Source organism: Thalassophryne amazonica, chromosome 17, assembly GCF_902500255.1.
Source record: "Thalassophryne amazonica chromosome 17, fThaAma1.1, whole genome shotgun sequence".
NCBI classification, from domain to species: Eukaryota; Metazoa; Chordata; class Actinopteri; order Batrachoidiformes; family Batrachoididae; genus Thalassophryne; species Thalassophryne amazonica.
This window is the reverse complement of record NC_047119.1, coordinates 59079498-59103762: the sequence shown is the minus strand read 5'-3', so window position 1 is coordinate 59103762 and position 24265 is coordinate 59079498. Positions and strand designations below refer to the sequence as shown.

Below are 24265 nucleotides of genomic sequence, written 5' to 3'. Positions count from 1 at the left end.
TAAAGACTCCTCTCTAATAAAAGCCCCCCTTGATTTTTTTTTTGTCACACTGCATGTAGTGAAATTGTGAATTCCTGAGAGAACAGAGTAAAATGAAAATGAAATAGCCCTACCTCATTGCCACGAAATCTAATCAAGTCTGTTCTGGTTTTATGTTGCTTATGCAGCCACAGTGCCTTGTATTTCAGACCCTTTCCTGTCACGCAAATGCCTGCCATTCCTCCCCCATCAGACAGCCGTTTTGCTGTTTTGGCCAGGGTTGTAAGCTTATCCTTGTTCCTACACCACTCCCAGATGCGGTTCCTATCGACTAGGAAAATCCGAGCAGCATGGTGCCTCCCTTTCTCTTTTTCGCAACTTTTAGCTTGAACACTGCCGCATAAAAATGTTTGCGCTGAGCAATTTTATGTAACTGTGTAGTAGTTAGTCTTGTACAAAGTACCTCAAAGTGACACTTGAGTGAAAGTACAAGTATCTTACCATAAAATTACTTTAGTAAAAGTTAGTCTCCTTTAAAAATATTACTTGAGTAAAAGACTTAAAGCAGTGGTGTCCAAACTATTCCAGAAAGGGCCGAGAGGCTGCAGGTTTTCTTTGCAGCCACTGACTCCAGCAGGTGATTTCACTGATGAACTCCTCCCACTTGCTCAAAGTGATGTTAATCAGTGTAACATGCTGCAAAGAAAACCTGCACCCTCTCGGCTCTTTCTGGAATAGTTTGGACACGAATGGCTTAAAGTGTCTGACATTTACTGTACTTAAGTATCAAAAGTAAATTTCGCAAGCAAAAGTGTTGAGTAAAAGTAAAATCCAAAATGAGTGGAGACTGAAACAGCAACATGAAAAGAAAACCAGTGTGGTGTCTGGAGAAACCAGAAGGGGGCCTCAGCGCCTATAAAAGTCTGGATGCGCTTCTATCAGAGCAGTTGGTATTGGTGACGGGATGAGTCAGCAACAGGTGGATGTATATAGCTGTAATGTTGTTCTTTTTGTGAAGACGCAGTCTTTTTCCTGGAAGATCTACACACAGTTCTGTTAAACACAACAGCCAGGCTCTTGCGAAACAGAACAGTCATTTATAGCTACACAGTTGTACCAAATTTAAGGAGAAGGGGAAAAAAAAAAAGCCAGCATCACCACCATCAACCACTGCAAAGCAACCAAACGCAGCGCTCTTTGCGTTCTCAAATCCAATAGGTGCCGCCGCTTTTACGCACTGCATCTACACGGAAATTTCAAATAAAATAAATAAAACGAAACAGCCACGCCTGCCAGTTTTTCGGTACGGAGGTTTTCCTCTTAAGTGCGTGTTAACTCCCGTGGGAGCTGATCTGTGTATGTCTGTGTGCGCTTGGAGTCCAAAGTGTAGATGGCCCCCTTTTCACACTCCAGTCTCCTCTTCCTCGGCGGCGCGCAGATTCAACCTGTCATCTTTTACTTATTTATTTTGTCTTTTAAACTTGTTTTATGTCAAACACAGCACTTGCTGCAGGGGTGAAAACCGGACCTCTGCGCTGCGGCTGAAGAGGGTGTCTCTTCCCGGTACGGTGCACCGCTGCTTTCACCTCTGCACACAGGCATTGCCCAATCAAATTTCTTCTACTTTTATATTGTAGTAGCGAGTAACGAAGATGGTTCAGGGAAATGTATCGGAGAAAAAGTATACATTTTATTGAGGAAATGTAGTGAAGTAAAAGTGAAAGTCGCCAGAAATATAAATAATGAAGTAAATTGCAGATTCATCAAAATTCTACTTAAGTACAGTAACGAAGTATTGTAATGTAAGAAAGTGTTTCTACTTTGTTACATTACAACACTGCACCTACTGCATGCAGAAAAACAACATTCAAGTCTGTGCTGCTTCTCTTGCATGCAGTACCCATGTCCCTAAATACCGTAAGGCATACGCATGCATATGCAAACAGTCAATAAATGTTCCCCTTCATGAAAATTTCATGCCCCTGGGGAATTTAATAGAGTAAATACGGTACATCAGTCTTTGTGTTGTTTCATTGTTCTTTCTTTGTTGTTGTGTCCGGTGTTAAATTGGACTTTGGTGCTTTGGACACGTTGGTTTATCAAAACGTTTGTGTGATCTAAGCAGCCTGAGCTGATTTTAACTGAGAGAGAGAAGAAAAGAGCAATTAGATATGAATGATCACATTTATTCTGTTATTGTATTTTTTCCATCTTCTCCATCTTTACATTTAGCTATTCTTTTATTAAATTTTATTTAAATTTTCCATTTTCTAATGCATTTATTTATTCCTCTTCATATTCCTACATTTACATTTTTTTTTAAATTGTCTTTCCTATGGCACCAGTAGTATACTGGATTCACTTTTTTGAGTAAATTGGGGTACTTACGCAATGTAATCTGGCACAACAACAGGTTTTGGGATGTGTCCTGATGGTATCATTCCCTGCAAAATCTTTGGGGGTCCAGTTTTAGGGGTGGCCTGGATGGGCACCACTGAAGATCCCTGGACCTGCTGTGGCAATTTGGGAGCAGAAGCTGAATCTGGAACAGTTTTCATCTGAGGTAAAGCAAAAGAAAGGTCAACACCAATGAATAAATAAATAATTGGAGGGCATCATTCCAGTTGTAGCCTGGCTGCAACAAACTAAAATATTCAGAATAATATAGGATAATAAAATGATTACTCATGAATACAATAATAAATCATGAATTGAATTGAGTAAAAATGTCTTAATATTATTAGTTATTATTATTAATCTGTATTACAGAATGCTTACCAGTGTTTGTGCACCTAGAGGCTCAGAGGGCTGCATCTGTACATGCTGCTGAATAAAACATTTGTATCCCATCAACATGCAGCTAATACACAATGACAAAAAACACAGCAGTGATAATTCGCACAGTGTACGCTGCTGTGCTTCACATATAAACACACTTAAAACCACCGACGGGTGTTTGTCGACGGGTGGGATTTTAGGATCCACCTTCTTAACGGTTCGGAGTTGATGACGACCGTCCTCACAGATCACGTCCCATTATGTTGCAGTCTGTGCGTGAACACAATTGTAAAGGGTGTTTAATGTCGAACCTACCCTGGATCATAAAATTTAGAAAGGTGTGACCAAAGAGCTGGCAAATTTGGACATTTTACAATCTACAGGACTGAGTACTTCCTTGGCACAATAAGAAAACTATAAAAAAATTTAGGGGATCACATTCCATAATCAATGCATAGTTCTGTGAAAAAAATCTGTCATGTGTGTCATCCTCTGACATATATAAAGAAAATGGTCTGAAGAACAGGATTTAATTGTGTTATACTAATGGGGCAATTTCATCTTTGACATCTATTTAATTTATTAATATAATTTAAAGATGTCAATCATGACTACCAGGACTGTTGTTGTGGTCAAGAAAAGAGAATCGTCCGCCGTTTATGTTGTTTATTAATTTATCTCAAGTTGTAGAGAATTGTCTTCACTGTGAATTTAAAAGGTATACAATTATTAAAAGGCAAACTATACACACTCATGTGTGTGTGTGCACGCATGTTTTGTTTTTTAAATATGATGTCATAAAAAAGTGCAAAAGCTCAAGGGTGTAAAAACATTTTCAAAGCACTGTATTACTGTGTTTCTCAATCCTGGTCCTCGAACGCAGTGCAGGATTGCCACCTCAAAGGCAGCGCGGTTTTTACTGCTTCAGCCTTCAATTTCCAAGCTGGGCGGCGCGGACCCCTCCTGCCGAGGCCTTCACCCACTTTGCCTCAATATGGATGACGGACTGCTTCAAGTTTAGAGCAAATAAACAATGTCAAATGTATATGTGTTGTCTTTAATTTTGATGTGTGCCATTATTACTGTACAAGTAATAATTGTGGATTAATTGCTGTATCCTGTCTGGAGTGTAAACATAATTGCCCTTTTTGGGATCAATAAAGTTGTCTGAGTCTGAATCTTAAGAATTGGAGTCAAATCGATTCTTAAAATTTGAATTGATACCCAGCCCTCGTGGTTGATTAGCTGAACATACCTGACTGAGTTGATCTGATGTGATTAACTCACGGACAAATGGAAAATGTGTATTAGTTTGGGTCAAGAGGACCAGGACTTGAAAACACTCCTCTAATGTATACCATACCCAGTAATTTTATAGACTGCTACTGTTGTACTGGAAGTTCTACTCTTTAACCTTAAACCTAAATGTAGCTGAGGTCTTACCTCCTGGTCATACCGTTCTCGATATCTACGTCTGGCTTCGTGCCTCCACAGTTTGAGACAAACGATGGCTCCTATCAGGTAGATAACCATAGTGACAAACAGAAAGATAATGGCAGCGGTCTGGCCAGCCTCTGTTCGACAAAATGCCCCATTGATTCCATTGTTGAACATGGGGTAGGAGCAGAGCCCTCCACGAATTGTGTCTCGGACATAGACAATACCTAAAAAAAGAAACAAACATACATAATAAAATAACAGACAATTTGTTCTCCATCGCCATGAATAAGAGACATCACTACATTACCCACCTGCTGCCATGTACAGCACTGCCAGAGCAAGGTTTATGGTAAACTCAGTCAGAGGCCACCAGGAGGAGTCCAGCAGGATGGTGCGGTAGTACATGGTCATCCCCAGTACTAATACAATCACAGTTACCAGCCAGGCTAACCCTGCCACCACCAACACAAATGGCGTCTTTGGGCCTGTATAGTAGACTCCACCTATTCCTGCACCATATAAACCTCCTCCGTATCCTCCTCCAGGATATGAGTATCCAAACATGTTGAACCACTCATTGTCCTTGTGGATGTAAGCACAGACACAGGCAAATACTGCTGCCCCCAGTAAGAGCTCCACACAACCCAGAATCCTCAGCAGTCCCGCCCAAGATTTCATGAAGCCGTAGCGTTGATGATACTCTTCCACTCGTTCACTATAAGTTAACCCTGTGGGGTGGGTGTGTCCTGACATGGACTCATGAGAGTCCTGATCTTTCAGCAGTTCTTTGTGAGAGTTGTAGCTACTTCCAGAGCCCCCATAGGGATCATGGTAGGAACCAGGAACAGATGGAGAATGCGGAGGAGAGCAACGCACCCCCTCAGTTGTACTGTTGTTGTTGTTACATGAGGAGGAAGGCATGGACCACGCTTTTTTGCTGCTCCTTCCACTACCACTGAAGAAGTTCTTCCAGGAATCCGGGATAAAGCGGTGTACTGGTTTAATGTCGATGGCTGGGTCAGGATCTAGATCAGATTTATCCTCACTGTCGGTGGGGTCAAACTCTGGGCCCACAGGGGGTTGGTCTGGTAGTGGCGGAGGGGGAAGGGGATCAGTGCTCTGAGCAAGGTGGCCCACTCTTTGCTCTCTTATAGGCAGAAGGTCTTGGGAGTCTACTCTAGGTAAAGAGCCTTGAGGAACCTGGTCATAGTGCGGCGCCTGGCGAAAACGCTCAGTGCGTCCGTTATATTCTCCTCCATAGGACATGAGGACAGCGAAGAACCCTGAAACCATGCAACACATGCACATGTATATAACCAGAATTGTAGACACACACATTAATACTTACAAAGTACTGTTAAACTACAGTGCATCCAGAAAGTATTCACAGCGTTTCACTTTTTCCACATTTTTATGTTATAGCCTTATTCCAAAATGGAGTAAATGCTTTTTATTGTCTCAAATTCTACTCACAGCACCCCATAATGACATGAAAAAAATGTTTTTGTTTTTGCAAATTTATGAATAAAAAAAAAAAGAACTAAGAAATCACATGTACATATGCATTCACACCCTTTGCTCAATATTTTGTTGATGTACCTTTGGCAGCAATTACAGCCTCAAGTCTTCTTGAATATGATGTCACAAGCTTGGAGCACCTATCCTTGGGGAGTTCTGTCCATTCATCTTTGCAGCACCTCTCAAGCTCCATCGGGTTGGATGGGGAGCATTGGTCCACAGCCATTTTCAAATCTCTCCAGAGATGTTCAGTTGGATTCAGGTCTGGGCTCTGGCTGGGCCATTCAAGGACATTCACAGAGTTGTACTAAAGCCACTCCTTTGATAACTTGGCTGTGTGCTTAGGGTCATTGTCCTACTGACAGATGAACCGTCGCCCCAGTCTGAGGTCAAGGGCGCTCTGGAGCTGATTTCATCCAGGATGTCTCTGTACATTGCTGCATTCATCTTTCCCTCAAATCTGACTAGTCTCCCAGTCCCTGCTGCTGAAAAACATCCCCATAGCATGATGCTGTCACCACTATGCTTCACTATAGGGATGGTGCCTGGTTTCCTCCAAATATGATGCCTGGCATTCACTCAAAGAGTTCAATCTTTGTGTCATTAAACCAGAGATTTTTGTTTCTCATGGTCTGAGAGTCCATCACGTGCCTTTTGGCAAACTCCAGGTGGGCTGCCATCTGCCTTTTAATAAGGAGTGGCTTCTGTCTTGACACTATACCATGCAGGCCTGATTGGTGGACTGCTGCAGAGATGGTTGTCCTTCTGGAAGTTTCTCATCTCTCCACAAAGGAATGCTGGAGATCTAATAGAGTGACCATCAGGTTCTTGGTCACCTCCCTGACTAACGCCCTTCACCCCAATCTCTCAGTTTAGATGGGCGGTCAGCTCTAGGTGGATCCAAACTTCTTCCATTTATAAATGATGGAAGCCGCTGTGCCCACTGGGACCTTCAAAGTAGCAGAGATGCTCCTGTATGCTTCTCCAGATTGTGCCTCAAGACAATCCTGTCATGAGGCACAGGACAATTTCAGACAATTCCTTTGACTTCATGCTTGGTTTGTGCTCTGACATGCACTGTCAACCGTGGGACCTTATATGTAGACAGATGTGTGCCTTTCCAAATCATGCCCAATCAACTGAGTTTACCCCAGGTGGACTCCAATTAAGCTGTAGAAACATCTCAAAGATGATCAATGGAAACAGGACACACCTGAGCTCAATTTTTAACTTCATAACAAAGGCTGTGAATACTTATGTACATGTGATTACTTAGTATTTTATTTTTAATAAAATTGTAAAAATCTAAAAAAAAAAAAAAAAAAGTTTTTCACATTGTCATTATGAGGTGTGTGTAGAATTGAGGGGAAAATGAATTTGTCTCAAGTTGTAGAGAATTGTCTTCACTGTGAATTTAAAAGGTATACAATTATTAAAAGGCAAACTATACACACTCATATGTGTGTGTGTACACGCATGTTTTGTTTTTTAAATATGATGTCATTAAAAAAGTGCAAAAGCTCAAGGGTGTAAAAACATTTTCAAAGCACTGTATTACTGTGTTTCTCAATCCTGGTCCAGAGGACCAGGATTGAGAAACCTCGAAGGCAGTGCAGGATTGCCACCTCAAAGGCAGCGTGGTTTTTACTGCTTCAGCCTTCAATTTCCAAGCTGGGCGGCGCGGACCCCTCCTGCTGCGGCCTTCACCCACTTTGCCTCAATATGGATGACGGACTGCTTCAAGTTTAGAGCAAATAAACAATGTCAAATGTATAGGTGTTGTCTTTAATTTTGATGTGTGCCATTATTACTGTACAAGTAATAATTGTGGATTAATTGCTGTATCCTGTCTGGAGTGTAAACATAATTGCCCTTTTTGGATCAATAAAGTTGTCTGAGTCTGAATCTTAAGAAATGGAGTCAAATCGATTCTTAAAATTTGAATCGATACCCAGCCCTCGTGGTTGACTAGCTGAACACACCTGACTGAGTTGATCTGATGTGATTAACTCACGGACAAATGGAAAATGTGTATTAGTTTAGGTCAAGAGGACCAGGACTTGAAAACACTCTAATGTATACCATACCCAATAGTTTTATAGACTGCTACTGTTGTACTGGAAGTTCTACTCTTTAACCTTAAACCTAAATGTAGCTGAGGTCTTACCTCCTGGTCATACCGTTCTCGATATCTACGTCTGGCTTCGTGCCTCCACAGTTTGAGACAAACGATGGCTCCTATCAGGTAGATAACCATAGCTCTAGGTGGATCCAAACTTCTTCCATTTATAAATGATGGAAGCCGCTGTGCCCCACTGTCATTATGAGGTGTTGTGTGTAGAATTGAGGGGAAAAATGAATTTTATCCATCCTGAAATAAGGCTGTTAGATTTAAAAAAAATGTGGGAAACGTGCAACACTGTGAACACTTTCCGGATGTGCTGTAAGCAGTTGTGTACAAAAATGAATTCTATATTAGCTGTTGCCTTATCTAGTCTTTAATAAAGGGATGGTTGCAGTGACTGTATTTCAATCAGGACAGCAGGCGTAAAGTAATATCAGATTAATGGGTTCAATTCCAAAGACACTGAACCCCAAAACTGGTCAACTTTGGACATGCTGACCACACACACACACACACACACACACACACACACACACACACACACACACACACACACACACACACACACACACACATCAACCCTACAAGAAAGTGGGAAAACCATGTGGCACAAACAGCCAAAGAGTTGAAAGTTTTGATCCACCCAATTATCTCTCCAGGTAACTGCACTGATGACCACCTCAAGTCAAAGTAAAGACAACGCATTCATGGCCATGAGACAAAATATTATAAACTTTGAGAATAGTTGTACATGATTAAATAATATGCACCTCTGTATCACGATATTAAATAGCAAAAACATTTACAGAGCGAGTTAGCAATTCAGTTCATCAGGAGCAGGACTGTGTTATTATAACAAACCAAATGTCCTTGGTTTTGTCTGACAGTTAGTCTTGTGAGACAAATAGTAGCCACCTCTTGTTGGGAGGATTTAAATACTTGATAGCTTCAAAGCTAAACACAGCAGTTTCTGAAAGTCAACACATCAAAGCTCAGCGGACAGAAACCTGCAGCCAAAGCCACTGGGCGTGAGCGGAGCAGCAATCAGAGAATGCCCCCGCAAGTTGAGTCAAGAACACATGCATTTTTGTGCAACAACAAAGCACTGTGTATTATATCCAGGAATGCACCACTTGCAAGAGCTGTTGCACACGGCACAAACATTTATTCTCAGGAAGAAGTAAGGAAAGTTCTTTAAAAGATATATGATCTTGAAAAGTATCCATTTGAAAATACAGACCTCTTTCACACGTAGTCACTCAACACGATTTACACTGTTCTACAAGGCAAAACAACCAAACAAACAAAAGTCACCTGTAGAGACAAAAAATGCAAAGGTTGTTACAGGAAAAGATAATATGTACAAAAAAGTTAATATTTGTATTATTATTATTACCTCCACCACCAAAGAGGTTATCTTTTCATCCACACCTGCTGGTTAGTTGGTTGGTTTGTTTGTTAGCAATATTAATCATAAGGTTGACTTCCAGGAAAGCTGGAGGAAAGACTGATCATGTTAAGAAGTAGCACACAATTTAAATTACTGTTATTAGTATTATTATTACGTCCGCCAAGGACATAATAACATCATCAGTGTTTATTTGTCTGTCTGTTAGCAGGATTATGTCAGAACTGCTACACAGATTTTGATGAAATTTTCCACCACAGATAGATATTAGGCCATGGAAGACGCCATTTAATTTTGGAGGTGATCCAGATCCAGATCTGGATTGTGGATCAAGTTTCACTTTATATAGGCTTTGAAGAATTACTGTTAGCATGATTATGTCAAAATTACTGTACAGATTTTGACAAAGTTTTTACCACAGATAGATATTAGGCCATGGAAGACTCCATTAAATTTTGGAGGTGATCCAGATCCAGATCTGTATTTTGGATCAAGTTTCACTTTATATAGGTTTTGAAGGATTACTGTTAGGAGGATTATGTCAAAATTACTGCACAGATTTTGATGACATTTTCCACCACAGATAGATATTAGGCCATGGAAGACTCCATTAAATTTTGGGGGTGATCCAGATCCAGATCTGGATTGTGGATCAAGTTTCACTTTATATAGGCTTTGAAAGATTACTGTTAGCAGGATTATGTCAAAACTACTGCACATATTTTGACGAAATTTTCACCACAGATAGATATTAGGCCAAGAAAGACTCCATTAAATTTTGGAGGTTATCTGGATCCAGATCTGGATTCTGGTTCAAGAATTCACTTTACATAGGCTTGTAGATAGAAGCTTGTACATAGAAGCTTGTAGCGTTAATAGCACAGAGAAATAATACACAACACTCGTGCAGTAGGCTATGTCATGCAGCAAAATATAACAATAAAATTAAAATGTGAATCAAGCCCCTGCCCTCTGTTCCCAATTCAGAAATATGACAATTGACCATCATATTACAAATTTAAATCCAGATTATGATCAACTCCCAAAAGTTCCAGTGGCATCCTCCATTACTTCAGAAAAAGATGAGTCCTTCCATCCTTCCATTGATGTAATGTCCAAGTTTTTCCAAAGTCACAACCTCTGAGATCAGAGATTTCCACACAGAGATGGGGGGGGGGTCCTCTCCGATCCATTTTACCATTATGGCTTATTTAGCTAATATTAAAAGCAACTGGATTACATCTTCATTTGCTTCAGCAAATGCAGGGACCATCCCCAGTAGACATAAAAGTGGGTCTACTGATACCTGTTGACCTGTTGCTTTACTAACATTCAGTGGTGGGCACAGTTCCGATAATGCGATAACCGATAATTATCGAAGATAATGTTTTCATTATCGGATTATCTTTTCAGATAACTTTGAAAACCATTATCGGACTAATTATCTTCCAATAAATTTTTGTCCGATAATTTTTAGACTTAACGTGGTAAACAAAGCTGAACAGCTACAAACTCTTACAAAATTTAAAGACAGTTGAGCACCTACCTGTTAAATGTTTTGTAGCAAATGTGTAGTTCTACCCTCTACAAAACAGAGAGCTGCTTCTAGAAGAAACCGCTCTATCCTCTGCAAGCAAAGGAGAACTGGTCACAAAAAAAAACTAATTTCTTTTAACCCCATACTGATACGACAGCAATATCACCCAAGTCATCCAGAGGCATACATTTTTAACTTATGGTTCAAATTTTAACCAAACTAATTTCGGACAAGTTATTTAAATTAACGTCATGTCTGAAGTGAAAATAAAAGATATATGTTTTAGTTTTAAAGTAATGCGCTAATTTTTAAGTTTTAGTGTGGACATGCTGTGTCCAGGCGCATTATGGGTGTAGGATAATCTCAGTACGTTCACAACATAAAAAAATGCATTTGACACACTCTGATCAGGCTCCACAGATAACAGCATTAAACTCTAATGTCTAAAACTCTTGTGAATATATTCTCTGGGTTTATAGACATTACTGTGTTTGCGTTTATTAAATTCCACGCATCTTAAACGTAGCAGAGTAGCAGCAGACACAGATTATCTGGAATTTTGTTTTGGCAAGTTTCTACTGCCATCTACTGGCCAGTAGTGTTCATGGCAGTATTCAAACTGAAGCTGGGCTGATATTTTCAATGACTGTACTCGGTTCCAGCTCAAACTGTACCACAGAACCGCACGGTATAAAAGTTCAGAGCACACAATTTATGTTCTCACACACATTGTACGTTCAAAAACCACACGTTGGACTCGTATTTCCAGAAGCAAAATGTAAACAGAAGCATTTTTTATTCCAAACTTAATTTACAAAAAGTCTCGACGGGAGACATCAAAGTAAAAAAAACAAAAAAACATTACAAGACAGGTCTGAGCTTTGTAGCTCCTCTCAGCTGTGTTTGTGCTGGAAGCCATGTAGTAAAGTGGAGCTTTCTGCAGGGGGCAGGACACTCAAAGACAGAAGTGCTGACTCATTGTTTGGGTCTGTGGTCGCCTTTGATGCTTTCAGAAGCGATTGTGGTGTTAAACTCAAAATCAGCTTGTTAGTAGTTCCAACTGTACCGGAGACAATACTGGAATTTATCGGTTATCGTTATCTGTAACTTCTGATACATTCTTGGGTGGTTTATTGTTTTAGCTTTATCAAAGATAACTTTTCAGTTATCTGATTATCTGTTATTGAATTTAATTTTTTGGTTATCTGTGCCCACCACTGCTAACATTTCCAGAAGGTTTGGATTTTTTTGCATTCCCATAAGCAATGCAACCTGGTGCCTATGCAAGATTTACATTTGGGACAATTTGGTGAAGCTCCTGTTCTATATTTACTATAGATATATGGAGATATGTAGACATGGTGCAAAATATTATACTGTAACTCTTTATATCTACTGCAAATCAAAATTCTGGAAGACAGTCGCAATATCTCATCCCACGCATCATCAATTACACAACTGAGTAAAGTACCCCATGATGTTCTTAATCATAAACGTTTACTCAGGTTCAAACTTGACATCTCAGAGTAGAATCTGGACATAAAATGTTTTTGTTGTGTACAGTTAATAAAAAAATCTATCTCGCGGATGGCAATTGTTTGGGATTTCCAATGAACTGTTCTTCGTATACACAAAGTGCCTGACCTGTAAATATTTGTAGAAGTCTTTGTTTGGTATATGCAGTAGTGGGCACAGATAACCAAAAAATTAACTTCGATAACAGATAATCAGATAACTGAAAAGTTATCTTCGATAAAGCTAAAACAATAAACCACCCAAAAATGTATCAGAAGTTACAGATAACAGATCATTTCCAATATTGTCTCTGGTACATTTCCAACTACTAATAAAACCAATTTAAGTTTTAATGCCACAATAGCTTCTACTAATATTAAAAGTAACACAACAGACCCAAACAATGAGACTACACTTTTTTCTTTGAACATTCTGCCCCTGCTGGAAGCTCTTGTTTACTACAGAGCTCCCAGCACAGAGGCACTCAGAGCAGCCATAAAGCCAGCTCTCTATCAATCTCAATGCTCCGGTCAGGCGGAGGTCTTGAAAAATAAAGTCATACTGACTTATGGTTTTGATTTATAAATAACATTAATACCGATAGAATAACTCCATTAATGTCAATTCTGTCATTTGTACAAAGTTAAAATATAGCATATATCTTTTAATGTTGAATAATGCACTAATTCTGAGGTTTTGTAACAAATACAGGCAAAGGATTCTGGGTAAAAGTGCCTCTGCTAAACACTGATTGGTTCAGTCATTCATTATGTAAACCAACACGTTAATGTGACGTTTGTCGTGTGTTGGTGTTTACAGATAAATGTCCTTTTGTAAAATATTCCATTTTTTTATTTGTAAAAACAGGCATTTTTACGGAGCCCCGGAAGTGTCATCGCAAGATGTTTTGCATGTGGAGAGAATGTGCGCACGTTTTATGATGTGTTCATGCAGGAATTTTTTGGACCGAGTTTCAGGTTAATCGCGCATCCTGCATCATGTAGTGTACATGGAGTAACAAGCTGCGTTTAACATCTCAGGACCACCTCCTGATCGCCGATCGTATGGTCCAATGAAACTCAAACCTGTTTGATATTATTCTGGTCGGCCGTCGTGAGGGTATGCTGCTGAAAAGCTACAAGCATCTAACCGCTCGCACTTCCATCTTTCACCTCATGAAATATTCTTACAATTGCACTCAAACATTTGTTATTTGTATAATATATATATTTATATAACGGCTGAGTGGATCCTTGTCATTTGATTGGTGACTTGTATGTCACATGACATGGATTATTCGAATCATTTGCTGTAGTGTTTCATTGAGGGGGCAATAGGTCTTTTTAGCATGCAATTTTGGTGCTATATGAAATGTGGTATTCCACACCCCAGCCACCACACATGCTCACACTGCCGGGGACGGTGTTTACCTAAACATGGCGGAGTTTGTTTTGCTGGTGGACAATGATTTGAAGGAGTTAACTGACGCTGCTAATTCTTCTAACACACACTAAAAAAATAAATGCACTACGCCATAAGCCATCTGAAGGCATGAACACCTGTTAAGATGAAGTCAGGATGGACAAATTTCTGACACAATTTTTCACTGGAGTGAGGAAAGCAAACGGCAGTCTGCACACGAAGTCAGTGGACGGCATCACGGACAACTGAGAACAATTTTGGACTCCTATTTAAAGTTCGTGTTGGACAGTTAAGCACTGCTGAGGAGCACCAAAATGTAAGTCTGTTTTCTGTTACTTAAAAATTTATAAAATATCAAATGACAAGGATCTACACTCAACAAAAATATAAACGCAACACTTTTGGTTTTGCTCCCATTTTGTATGACATGAACTCAAAGATCTAAAACTTTTTCCACATACACAATATCACCATTTCCCTCAAATATTGTTCACAAACCAGTCTAAATCTGTGATAGTGAGCACTTCTCCTTTGCTGAGATAATCCATACCACCTCACAGGTGTGCCATATCAAGATGCTGATTAGACACCATGATTAGTGCACAGGTGTGCCTTAGACTGCCAACAATAAAAGGCCACTCTGAAAGGTGCAGTTTTATCACACAGTACAATGCCACAGATGTTGCAAGATTTGAGGGAGCGTGCAATTGGCATGCTGACAGCAGGAATGTCAACCAGAGCTGTTGCTCGTGTATTGAATGTTCATTTCTCTACCATAAGCCGTCTCCAAAGGCGTTTCAGAGAATTTGGCAGTACATCCAACCAGCCTCACAACCGCAGACCACGTGTAACCACACCTGCCCAGGACCTCCACATCCAGCATGTTCACCTCCAAGATCGTCTGAAACCAGCCACTTGGACAGCTGCTGAAACAATTGGTTTACATAACCAAAGAATTTCTGCACAAACTGTCAGAAACCGTCTCAGGGAAGCTCATCTGCATGCTCGTCATCCTCATCGGGGTCTTGACCTGACTCCAGTTCGTCGTCGTAACCGACTTGAGTGGGCAAATGCTCACATTCGCTGGCGTTTGGCACGTTGGAGAGGTGTTCTCTTCATGGATGAATCCCGGTTCACACTGTGCAGGGCAGATGGCAGACAGCGTGTGTGGCGTCGTGTGGGTGAGCGGTTTTCTGATGTCAGTGTTGTGGATCGAGTAGCCCATGGTGGCGGTGGGGTTATGGTATGGGCAGGCATCTGTTATGGACGAAGAACACAGGTGCATTTTATTGACGGCATTTTGAATGCACAGAGATACCGTGACGAGATCCTGAGGCCCATTGTTGTGCCATACATCCAAGAACATCACCTCATGTTGCAGCAGGATAATGCACGGCCCCATGTTGCAAGGATCTGTACACAATTCTTGGAAGCTGAAAATGTCCCAGTTCTTGCATGGCTGGCATACTCACCGGACATGTCACCCATTGAGCATGTTTGGGATGCTCTGGACCAGCGTATACGACAGCGTGTACCAGTTCCTGCCAATATCCAGCAACTTCGCACAGCCATTGAAGAGGAGTGGACCAACATTCCACAGGCCACAATTGACAACCTGATCAACTCTATGCGAAGGAGATGTGTTGCACTGCATGAGGCAAATGGTGGTCACACCAGATACTGACTGGTTTCCCCCCCCCAATAAAACAAAACTGCACCTTTCAGAGTGGCCTTTTATTGTGGACAGTCTAAGGCACACCTGTGCACTAATCATGGTGTCTAATCAGCATCTTGATATGGCACACCTGTGAGGTGGTATGGATTATCTCAGCAAAGGAGAAGTGCTCACTATCACAGATTTAGACTGGTTTGTGAACAATATTTGAGGGAAATGGTAATATTGTGTATGTGGAAAAAGTTTTAGATCTTTGAGTTCATCTCATACAAAATGGGAGCAAAACCAAAAGTGTTGCATTTATATTTTTGTTGAGTGTATTTTATATAAAACAAATAATGAATGTTTTTCCCATTCTTTCAATGGAACAATATTTGATTCAGTATTTTGATTCAGTACAATATTTGAATGGTACGTTCTATCTTTCACCTCATGAAATATTCATACCTTTGAACTCATAAACATTCATTATTTGTATAATATATACTAGGTACAGACAATCATCAGCGAGGCCGATATTGAGCGATGCCAATCAGTCTATCCCTAATATATATATATATATATATATATATATATATATATATATACACACACACACACACACACACACAACTCCAAGTCAACTTGCATCAACTGAATAAGGCACGTTAAAGTGTAGGTGACACCAGAAAATGTGCACAAATAATCACTAAAAATGTTGAAATGTTGATAAGTGCGCAGGTGAAGGATAAACAACAGCTGTCTGAAGCTTGCGCTCTATTTCATTCCTCAGCCACGGCCATAATGATACTGCATCATCACAAGAACGGCACCTGCTGATTCAAGCCCAAATCAATTGCAAACACAACGGAGGTTGAGCTGTTTTCAGAAGATTTTTTTTCCTCGGGTGGAGCTCTTTTTTTAAGTCCAGTCTGAAGGTGATTCTGAAGAAGCTGTGTGGGATACAGCTTATGGTTTTGAGCCTTAATTACACCACAATGAGGGAGATTAAACCTTGGAGGAAGACCTTCAGTGTGACAGCAGTGATGATATTGGCAGAGTTCAGGACACGTAATGGTGATTATAAAATAAATAAATAATTAAGGAGATTTCGGCATGCGGGTGGAGAAGATAAACTTTTTTTCCAGCTCTGTGGTCATAATCGACTAATAAAATAAAATGTTAAAAGTTTGTTTTACTATTCTTGACATCAGAAAAAAACTGATGAGGAAGTGTAGTTTTTTTTTCTTAGAAACAGGTACATACATTTCAAATCTGAAAAATGACACAGCACCTGTGAGGGACTGAAAATATCAGATATTTTTTAAAATAAATGTTGTTTCCTTCTTAAAGTGAGATCATCTTCACAAACTGATGAAAACATATCCACATAAAGCCTGATTTTGGAAAACAATGTCTGAAAATAATTTAATTCCTTGTCCTGGCTGAAGAGAAGTCCCCCCGTGACACCGGCAGTTTGGTGCCAGGATACAGCACCAGCACAAGTGTAATCCCTTAACTGCATCTGCGGCTGATGGTTCGAGTCTCTGCTGTGAACGGAGCCTCCTCCTCCTCCACCGCAGGTCTCTCTGCGCCGCAAGTTGAAAGATTGGCAGCACCTCATCTGCTGCACGCAATGAAATTATCCCATGATCCACAAAAAAAATTAATAAAACAATGTGAAAATACTCAGTTTTGCCTCCGTGTGGAGTGGAGATGCTGCACGATACCGGCACACACGCTCGTCCATATAAGTGTTCCACCTGCCAACCAAAATGGTCCTGCGGCCAGGATTAACGTTCTGACACATACACTCAACAAAAATATAAACGCAACACAGTTTGTCGTCGTAACCGACTTGAGTGGGCAAATGCTCACATTCGCTGGCATTTGGCACGTTGGAGAGGTGTTCTCTTCATGGATGATGCAAAGGAGATGTGTTGCACTGCATGAGGCAAATGGTGGTCACACCAGATACTGACTGGTATCCCCCCCAATAAAACAAAACTGCACCTTTCAGAGTGGCCTTTTATTGTGGGCAGTCTAAGGCACACCTGTGCACTAATCATGGTGTCTAATCAGCATCTTGATATGGCACACCTGTGAGGTGGGATGGATTATCTCAGCAAAGGAGAAGTGCTCACTATCACAGATTTCGACTGGTTTGTGAACAATATTTGAGGGAAATGGTGATATTGTGTATGTGGAAAAAGTTTTAGATCTTTGAGTTCATCTCATACAAAATGGGAGCAAAACCAAAAGTGTTGCGTTCATATTTTTGTTGAGTATATAACAAAAAAATGTACAGCACCGACCCAAAGCACTCGGTGGAAACCGCATCATTGTTTAAGCCCCAGTGTTCAAAGAGTGTGAAAAAAGTGCACCTGGTCCACAATAGAACCCCCACAATTCACTCATTCCGATGCACATGGCCCTTAGGAAACTGAAACCATCGGACTCCACCTGCAATAGTATTTTAATAAAAACTTGCAGCAAACTCATCCAGCTGGCACAACTCCAAAAATGAAGCACTTAAACACAGAAATACGTCCAATCTCTAACCAAACAAATTGGGCTGTTAAGTACATGGTTCTCGTGCTGATGTCACTTCCTCCTTCTTCTCCAATATCGTGACTCGCCCAGACGTTCCTGGATTTTAGTGGCGCACAGTTCAAAATCTGAATGTTTATCTCTTCAGTAACCATACACCGGGAAGCATTCATTTCAAACTGTTGTTTAACTGTAGTCTTAAATACGCAAAAAAAAAAATAAATAATACATATCGTGTCACCTAGGGTGGGGCATTGGTAACCGGTTCTTTTTGGGTATCGTTAAGAAATTATTAGATCCACCGACATCAATAGCCTTTCTGCTTAATGATTCCCTTATCAGTCCTTCAGAGCGGCCGTTGTTTTTGGGGGTGTTTGTCAGGAAAATGATCATTTCTCTATGTTGATTGCAGACCCTGAAGGGGGTCTGTAATCAACCGTTTTGGCTCTGCTTTAAAGCTTGAAGCAATGAAACAGTGCTCCAACCCGTTGCTTCGTTGGTTCTTTGCTTCAATGCTTTTCCAAAGCAGCAACTCCGCTTCTTAACCCCTCTCAAAGCCATTAAAATATGTCAATTGTGAGCCACTTCTGTGCAGATTAAAGGCACTAACTGGGACTCCTGTCTTGTTGTGCGAAAGAAACAAGAGTTGCCCTCCATTACGTTCACACAGCTCCAAACGCTGCGCCACTCTCTGCTGAGTCAAGTTAGAATTATAGGAAATGTTTTTGACAAAAACTACAGATTATGTTGATTTCTATTTATGTCCAGAGATCAAGGAAAGGATCCAGTGACCAATTTCATATTTATTTACTTTAAGACTCAATAAAATGTTGTTGACATAGAAAACCTGTAAAGCCTACTTTTAGTACACAGAAAATTCACAAGCAGTATCGATAAGAGAGTCGATAAGGAATCGGATCGATAAGCGGAATTGATAATGGCATCGATAGATAAACTTATCAATACCCATCCCATTTTAAAATAAAATACTGTGATAATTTCTCAATTGTTTACATCTTTTTTAAATAATTTGCAAATTATGCCTGCTCGATACGAGGAGAACCTGCGATGTCACTGTTCAACACACATACTCGTGATAAATAAACACACATCCTTTCTGGCTCTTCCGTTTCCCCTGATGTACCACAGTTTGACTAAAAACACAAATGCTGAACACCTTTTACCAGCATCAAACTCTACTCACAGGGTGAGAGGTCAAGTCATACCTCACACCATGGTGTGTGCAAATAAAATGATTTGTCTTATTCGCAGCACCTTCGACAGCCTTTTACCATGTGCTCATTTGCATGCTCATATTACGATGAAGATGCAATTAATGCTGCAGCACTACTGCAAAATGCAAGACTGCAAAAGCACGTGACAACACTACCTCGGAATGACAATCACTGTTTTGCTGCAGTTAAAACACTCACTGGAAGATTTACTCCAGGACATGGTTCATCATTTCCAAAAGCACATAACATGAAAAGGGAATACAGTGGTCCCTCATTTATCGCGGGAGTTACATTCTAAAAATAACCCACGACAAGCGAAATCCACGAAGTAGTCAGCACTATTTTTTGCAATTATTATAGATGTTTTAAGGCTGTAAAACCCCTCAGTACACACTTTATACACTTTTCTCAAACAGGCATTAACATTTTCTCACTTTTCTCTCCTGTGTAAACACTCTCATTTTTCTTCTGGGCGAGAAGATTATAAACAGACACACACAGAACTCTCCCTTCGCTCACTGCCTCCGGAGGTACGGATGCGGGACCCGCAAAGAATCCAAGTCCTCTCTCGGTGGCCACGGAGCTCTGCGGCTGCAGTCAACATCCGCATCAAAACAGCAAGCGTAGTCTCTGGACCTGTTGCCAGATTTGGCGCAGCTCCGCACAGCAGACAGGAGGGCGGTATGAGTGGCCCGCTGCTGTGTTTACTGAGCCTGCAGACTCAGTAAGCACATCGGAGGCAGTGAGAAAAATCGCAGTGATGCCGACCGGTGCTGTGACCGGCCCGCCTGATAAGGACGCAGAACACAATGCGCTGTAAAAAAAAAAAAAAAGCATGCAAAATTGCACTAAAAAAATCTGCGAAACTGTGAGGCCGCGAAAGGTGAACCGCGTTATAGCGAGAGACCACTGTAACGTTTTTTTCCACATTCCAATTTCTGTAATTAACTAGAGGACAGGGTGAGACAGAAAGATTGTTCTGCTGTGGCGACCCCTAATGGGAGGAGCCGAAAGAAGAAGAATATCTACAGCAACTTTAGTAAACCTCTGCCAACACTAGTTTCCAATTCCACAAAATTTACCTTGGAAAAAAATTTTCAAGGTCAAGTCCTGTTAGAAGTGGCTTTTCATCGGCTAAATTAGATGTGATCGTCATTTGAATCTTTTTTTGTGTGTGTGTGTGTGTTGTCAGGGTGGGGAGGTTCAACTTTTTCAGTTTCTGAATTCTTTTTCAGACAATTTTCACAAAACATTGGTTATCTGTGCACAGTTTGTCATTGCTTTTTGGCAGTTGGTTTCTGACTGATAACTGGAAGATAAACAGGCAGGCATAAAATTGAAACCTCCATCCAATATTGGTGGTGTAGGTAAATCCAAAACTGAAAAATGAGAGTGACTGAGGCTCTTTTGATTGAGATATAATGCAAAATGTACACCAAATGGGCTTTTCAATATTAAATTCAAACGTCCACAAAATCCACAATCTGAATCAAACTTTGTCAGGTGATAGTGAGTGCCAGTCTGCACTTCACTTTGAAATATAAGAGTGACTGGAGCATGTTTCATTAAGCCATAATGTAAAATATACATTAAATTGGGTTTTCAGTGTTAAATTTAAATGGCCACAAAATCTGTACTCTGGATCAGATCCAGATCAAACTTTGTTAGTTGATAAACCATCCTACATACGTAACGCTGTCAAAGATGAAAGAAATTTAATCTATTTTGATAGTTACAGATTTTTGAAAATTCGTTCAATGTTAAAGATGGGGATTTTGACAATTTCCAAAGATTTTTCCTAGAAAATTTAATCAGCTCATGCCTATCAGGATACGAATCTTAAGTAAAAAAAAAAAAAATGTAAAAACTATATATGAAAAATTGTGGGCTCCAAACTGTTCACAAAAAAGCAGGAGTGAAAACATAACCTCCTCCAACTTCGTTGGTGGAGGTAATTAGCATTTTCAAAATGCTCATAAGACTATAATAACACCTACACTAAGTGTAGATTTAAATTTTGAACCCACCCCACCCCTTCAAAATTAAATTCTGGGTGCACCCCTGCCTCAGCCACCCAACAATCAAACTTTGTGGTAAAAGAAAAGAATGAATCTGATTTCCTCAAACAGGAAGTGGAACTATTTTTATTTTCATACAATAAAAGAACATCAGCTGCACCTGATGTCACATGTATAAGACGGACTGTAACGTTAAGAAGCAGTGTTACAGCTGTTACAAACACCTGTGTGACATCATGAGACGATTTAAAGTGTAAAAGTAAATACTGCAAGTAGAAATGACGTCACACCAAAGGCGAGCTGACGCAGAGTTCTCGGTCACAACCTAAAATAAGCAACAACACACCTTCATTCCATTCGCTAACAACGCATTTTCACGTTTTGTGTCATTTCCAGAAAGCTTTGTTCACGATCATTTTCTAACCTATCGTTTCGAACAACTTTAGATTCGCTGTAACCACCGTAAAGTAGCCACGGTGTAACTTTGTTAGCCGCGGGTTTGTTTTTAATTTTAAAGGTTAACATTTTAAATGAGACACAAACATTCCACGGCACTAAACTGGACAGAGCGGAGTTACTCACCTTGTTGCGTTTCCCTCCGTTTCTGCTTCTTTCTCCCATTTCAGTGTAACATTAAACCGCAGGTTCTGCTCTCACACAACCACGTGACCTGCCCATCCCTCTACGTCACCAAGCAGTGGAGCACTTTTGACCTGTGTGAAAACAAAACAAAACAGCCACAAGGCCCGTCTGCTAAGCTAAAACAAACAAAAAAGAACAGAAAAGAAAAGGCTAAAAACAACCCGGTTAGAATAATAATAAAAAAAACAGCCAAAAACCTGTCTGCATTGATAGATAAGAAGATAGATGCAAGATAGATAGATAGACACAAAGTAAAAAAAAAAACCTGACTCTACAAACAACCTGGTTAGAATATAAAACAAAAAACAGCAACAAGGTTTGTCTGCATACCTAAAAAAAAAAAAAAAAAAATATATATATATATATATATATATAATTCAAATTTTAACAAACAAGGCACAAACAGTATGGCACTTTATGGTCAATCTGCATGGAGTAGACAGTTCTCAAAAACTGAGTGACTGGGCAATAAGTAGACAAGTGAGGAAAGCCACCAAGACAACCAAGGAGAAGTTATGGGCTTATGTGGCTGTGATTGGAGAAATTGTGCACAGTGCAAGCTTTGCATTTTGTATCACTTCTCTTAGCTTCATAGTGGAGTAGAGCAGAGAAGGATTTTCTTTCACCAAAACAGATCCAATCCAGGCTTGCATCTCAGATGTACCTTCTGGCAATTTGTAGCTAAACTTTCAGGTCTTCTTTTTAAGAAAATCCTCATCTATACCACTTCATCATGAAGATGGATAACTGGTGATACAAAATGCACAGCTTGCACAGTGCATAATTTCTCCAGTCACAGCCACATAAGCCCATAACTTCTTCTGAGTTGTCTGGGTGTCTTTCCTCACTCTTCTACTTCTTGCACAGTCACTCAGTTTTTGGGAAGTGTCGACTCCATGCAGATTTACCATAAAGTGCCATATTGTTTGCATTTCTTTGTAATTGATGTAAATAAAGTCTGAAACATATTCAGTGGCAGCTTTACCATCAGAAAGCCTCGTCCACAAACTACCACAAAAGACTCCAAGCTGTCAGTGATGTTAAAGGGGCAATACACAGTATTAAGAACAGGGGTATGTAAACTTTTGATCAGGTTCACTTGGGTAGTTCTCTTATCATTTTGATTTAAAAAGAGGAAACACAGTTGTTTGACAATAAATGGCTTCACCCAAACACTAACCATGAGTGAAAAATGTTTTGTGTTGTCATTCATATTCTCTTAAAAATGGCCAAAAAAGCAAAAATACTGCCAGGGTATATAAACTTTTGACCACAACTGTATATATAAGGCTGCATATTAAAAACAACCATGTTTAAATATTAAAAACAAAATCAATGATTAACAAAGGCCTGTCTGCAAAGCTTTAAAAAAATCCCAAATCTAAAAACTACACAGTTTGAACATAATAAAAACAAAACAAACCAGCCATAAGGATGTTTGCATGTCTTTAAAAAGTCTGAATATTATAAACAACCCTGTTTAATATATATAACAACAAAAACAACAAGGCCTGTCTGCACAAATTAAAAATGCCTGCATATGTTTTAAAAAGCCTGAATAGGTTTGCACATCATGCACATTAATTAATTTATTCAATTTATTTACAACACCACAAATGCACAGTGCCCCCTGGACCCCTCTCTGCCAGATGCCCTGAGCAGCTTCTATGCCCACCTTGAGAACCCAAGCGCCCCTGGCCTCAGGGTCACCCAAGCTGCAGTGAGGAAGACCTTCCAGAGGCTCAACCCCCATGAAGCTGCAGGTCCTGAGAACATCCCGGGACAGGTACTGAGAGACTGTGCACACCAGCTGTCTGAGGTGTTGACGGACATCCTGAACACCTCTCTGTCCCAGACAGTTGTCCCCACCTGCCTAAAGACTGCCACCATCATCCCAACACCCAAAAGTTCCACAGTGTCAGGCCTGAGTGACTGTTGGCTGGTACCCCTCACCCCAACAGTCATGAAGTGCTTTGAGAGGTTGATCATGGCACACATTAAGGGCTCCATCGACATCCCAGTTGATGGATGACGTCATACACATGTTGTCCACATGGCCCTCAGTCACCTGGAGATCAAGGCACTCCTACGCCTGCTTACTCTTTGTGGACTTCACATCTGCCTTCAACACAATAATACCACAGATCCTGGTGTAGAAACTCAACACAGTCGGATTGAGCACCATCCCTTCTGTATGATTCATACCTTGAGCTCTTTTAGAAATATTCTCCATGTTCATTATTCCTTGTGCTTTTGCTCTGATGTTTCCTCCGTGTGGCTTTACTTCCTGTTCACTGGTTTCCGGGTTTCTCCACTTCCACGATATTAATGGTTTGTCAGCCTTTATATCCATTCACAATGCAGTACCTCTTTGCCACATTGTCGAGCTTTGTGACTGCTCTCTGGCATTGTTTCGCTGTGTTTGCCTTTGTGTTACTGACCCA

General features: G+C 40.3%; 1 protein-coding gene across 3 annotated transcripts in view; it reads right to left on the bottom strand.

The window, feature by feature from the left end:
* Positions 1-21938, bottom strand: part of marveld2a (MARVEL domain containing 2a) — a 36655-nt gene extending 14717 nt beyond the window's left edge. The window contains exons 1-6 of one of the 3 annotated variants that reach the window (XM_034192342.1): positions 9237-9255; positions 9081-9154; positions 4509-5480; positions 4201-4421; positions 2758-2805; positions 2368-2537 (exon numbers count right to left, since the gene is read on the bottom strand). In XM_034192342.1, coding sequence (XP_034048233.1) covers positions 2368-2537; positions 2758-2805; positions 4201-4421; positions 4509-5463 — 1394 coding nt within the window. In that variant the 5' untranslated portion in view covers positions 5464-5480; positions 9081-9154; positions 9237-9255. Of the gene's footprint in view, positions 1-2367; positions 2538-2757; positions 2806-4200; positions 4422-4508; positions 5481-9080; positions 9155-9236; positions 9256-21761 lie in introns of those variants that run through there. The other 2 variants (XM_034192343.1, XM_034192340.1) reach the window with 2 other exon arrangements.
* Positions 21939-24265: the final 2327 nt, after the last annotated feature.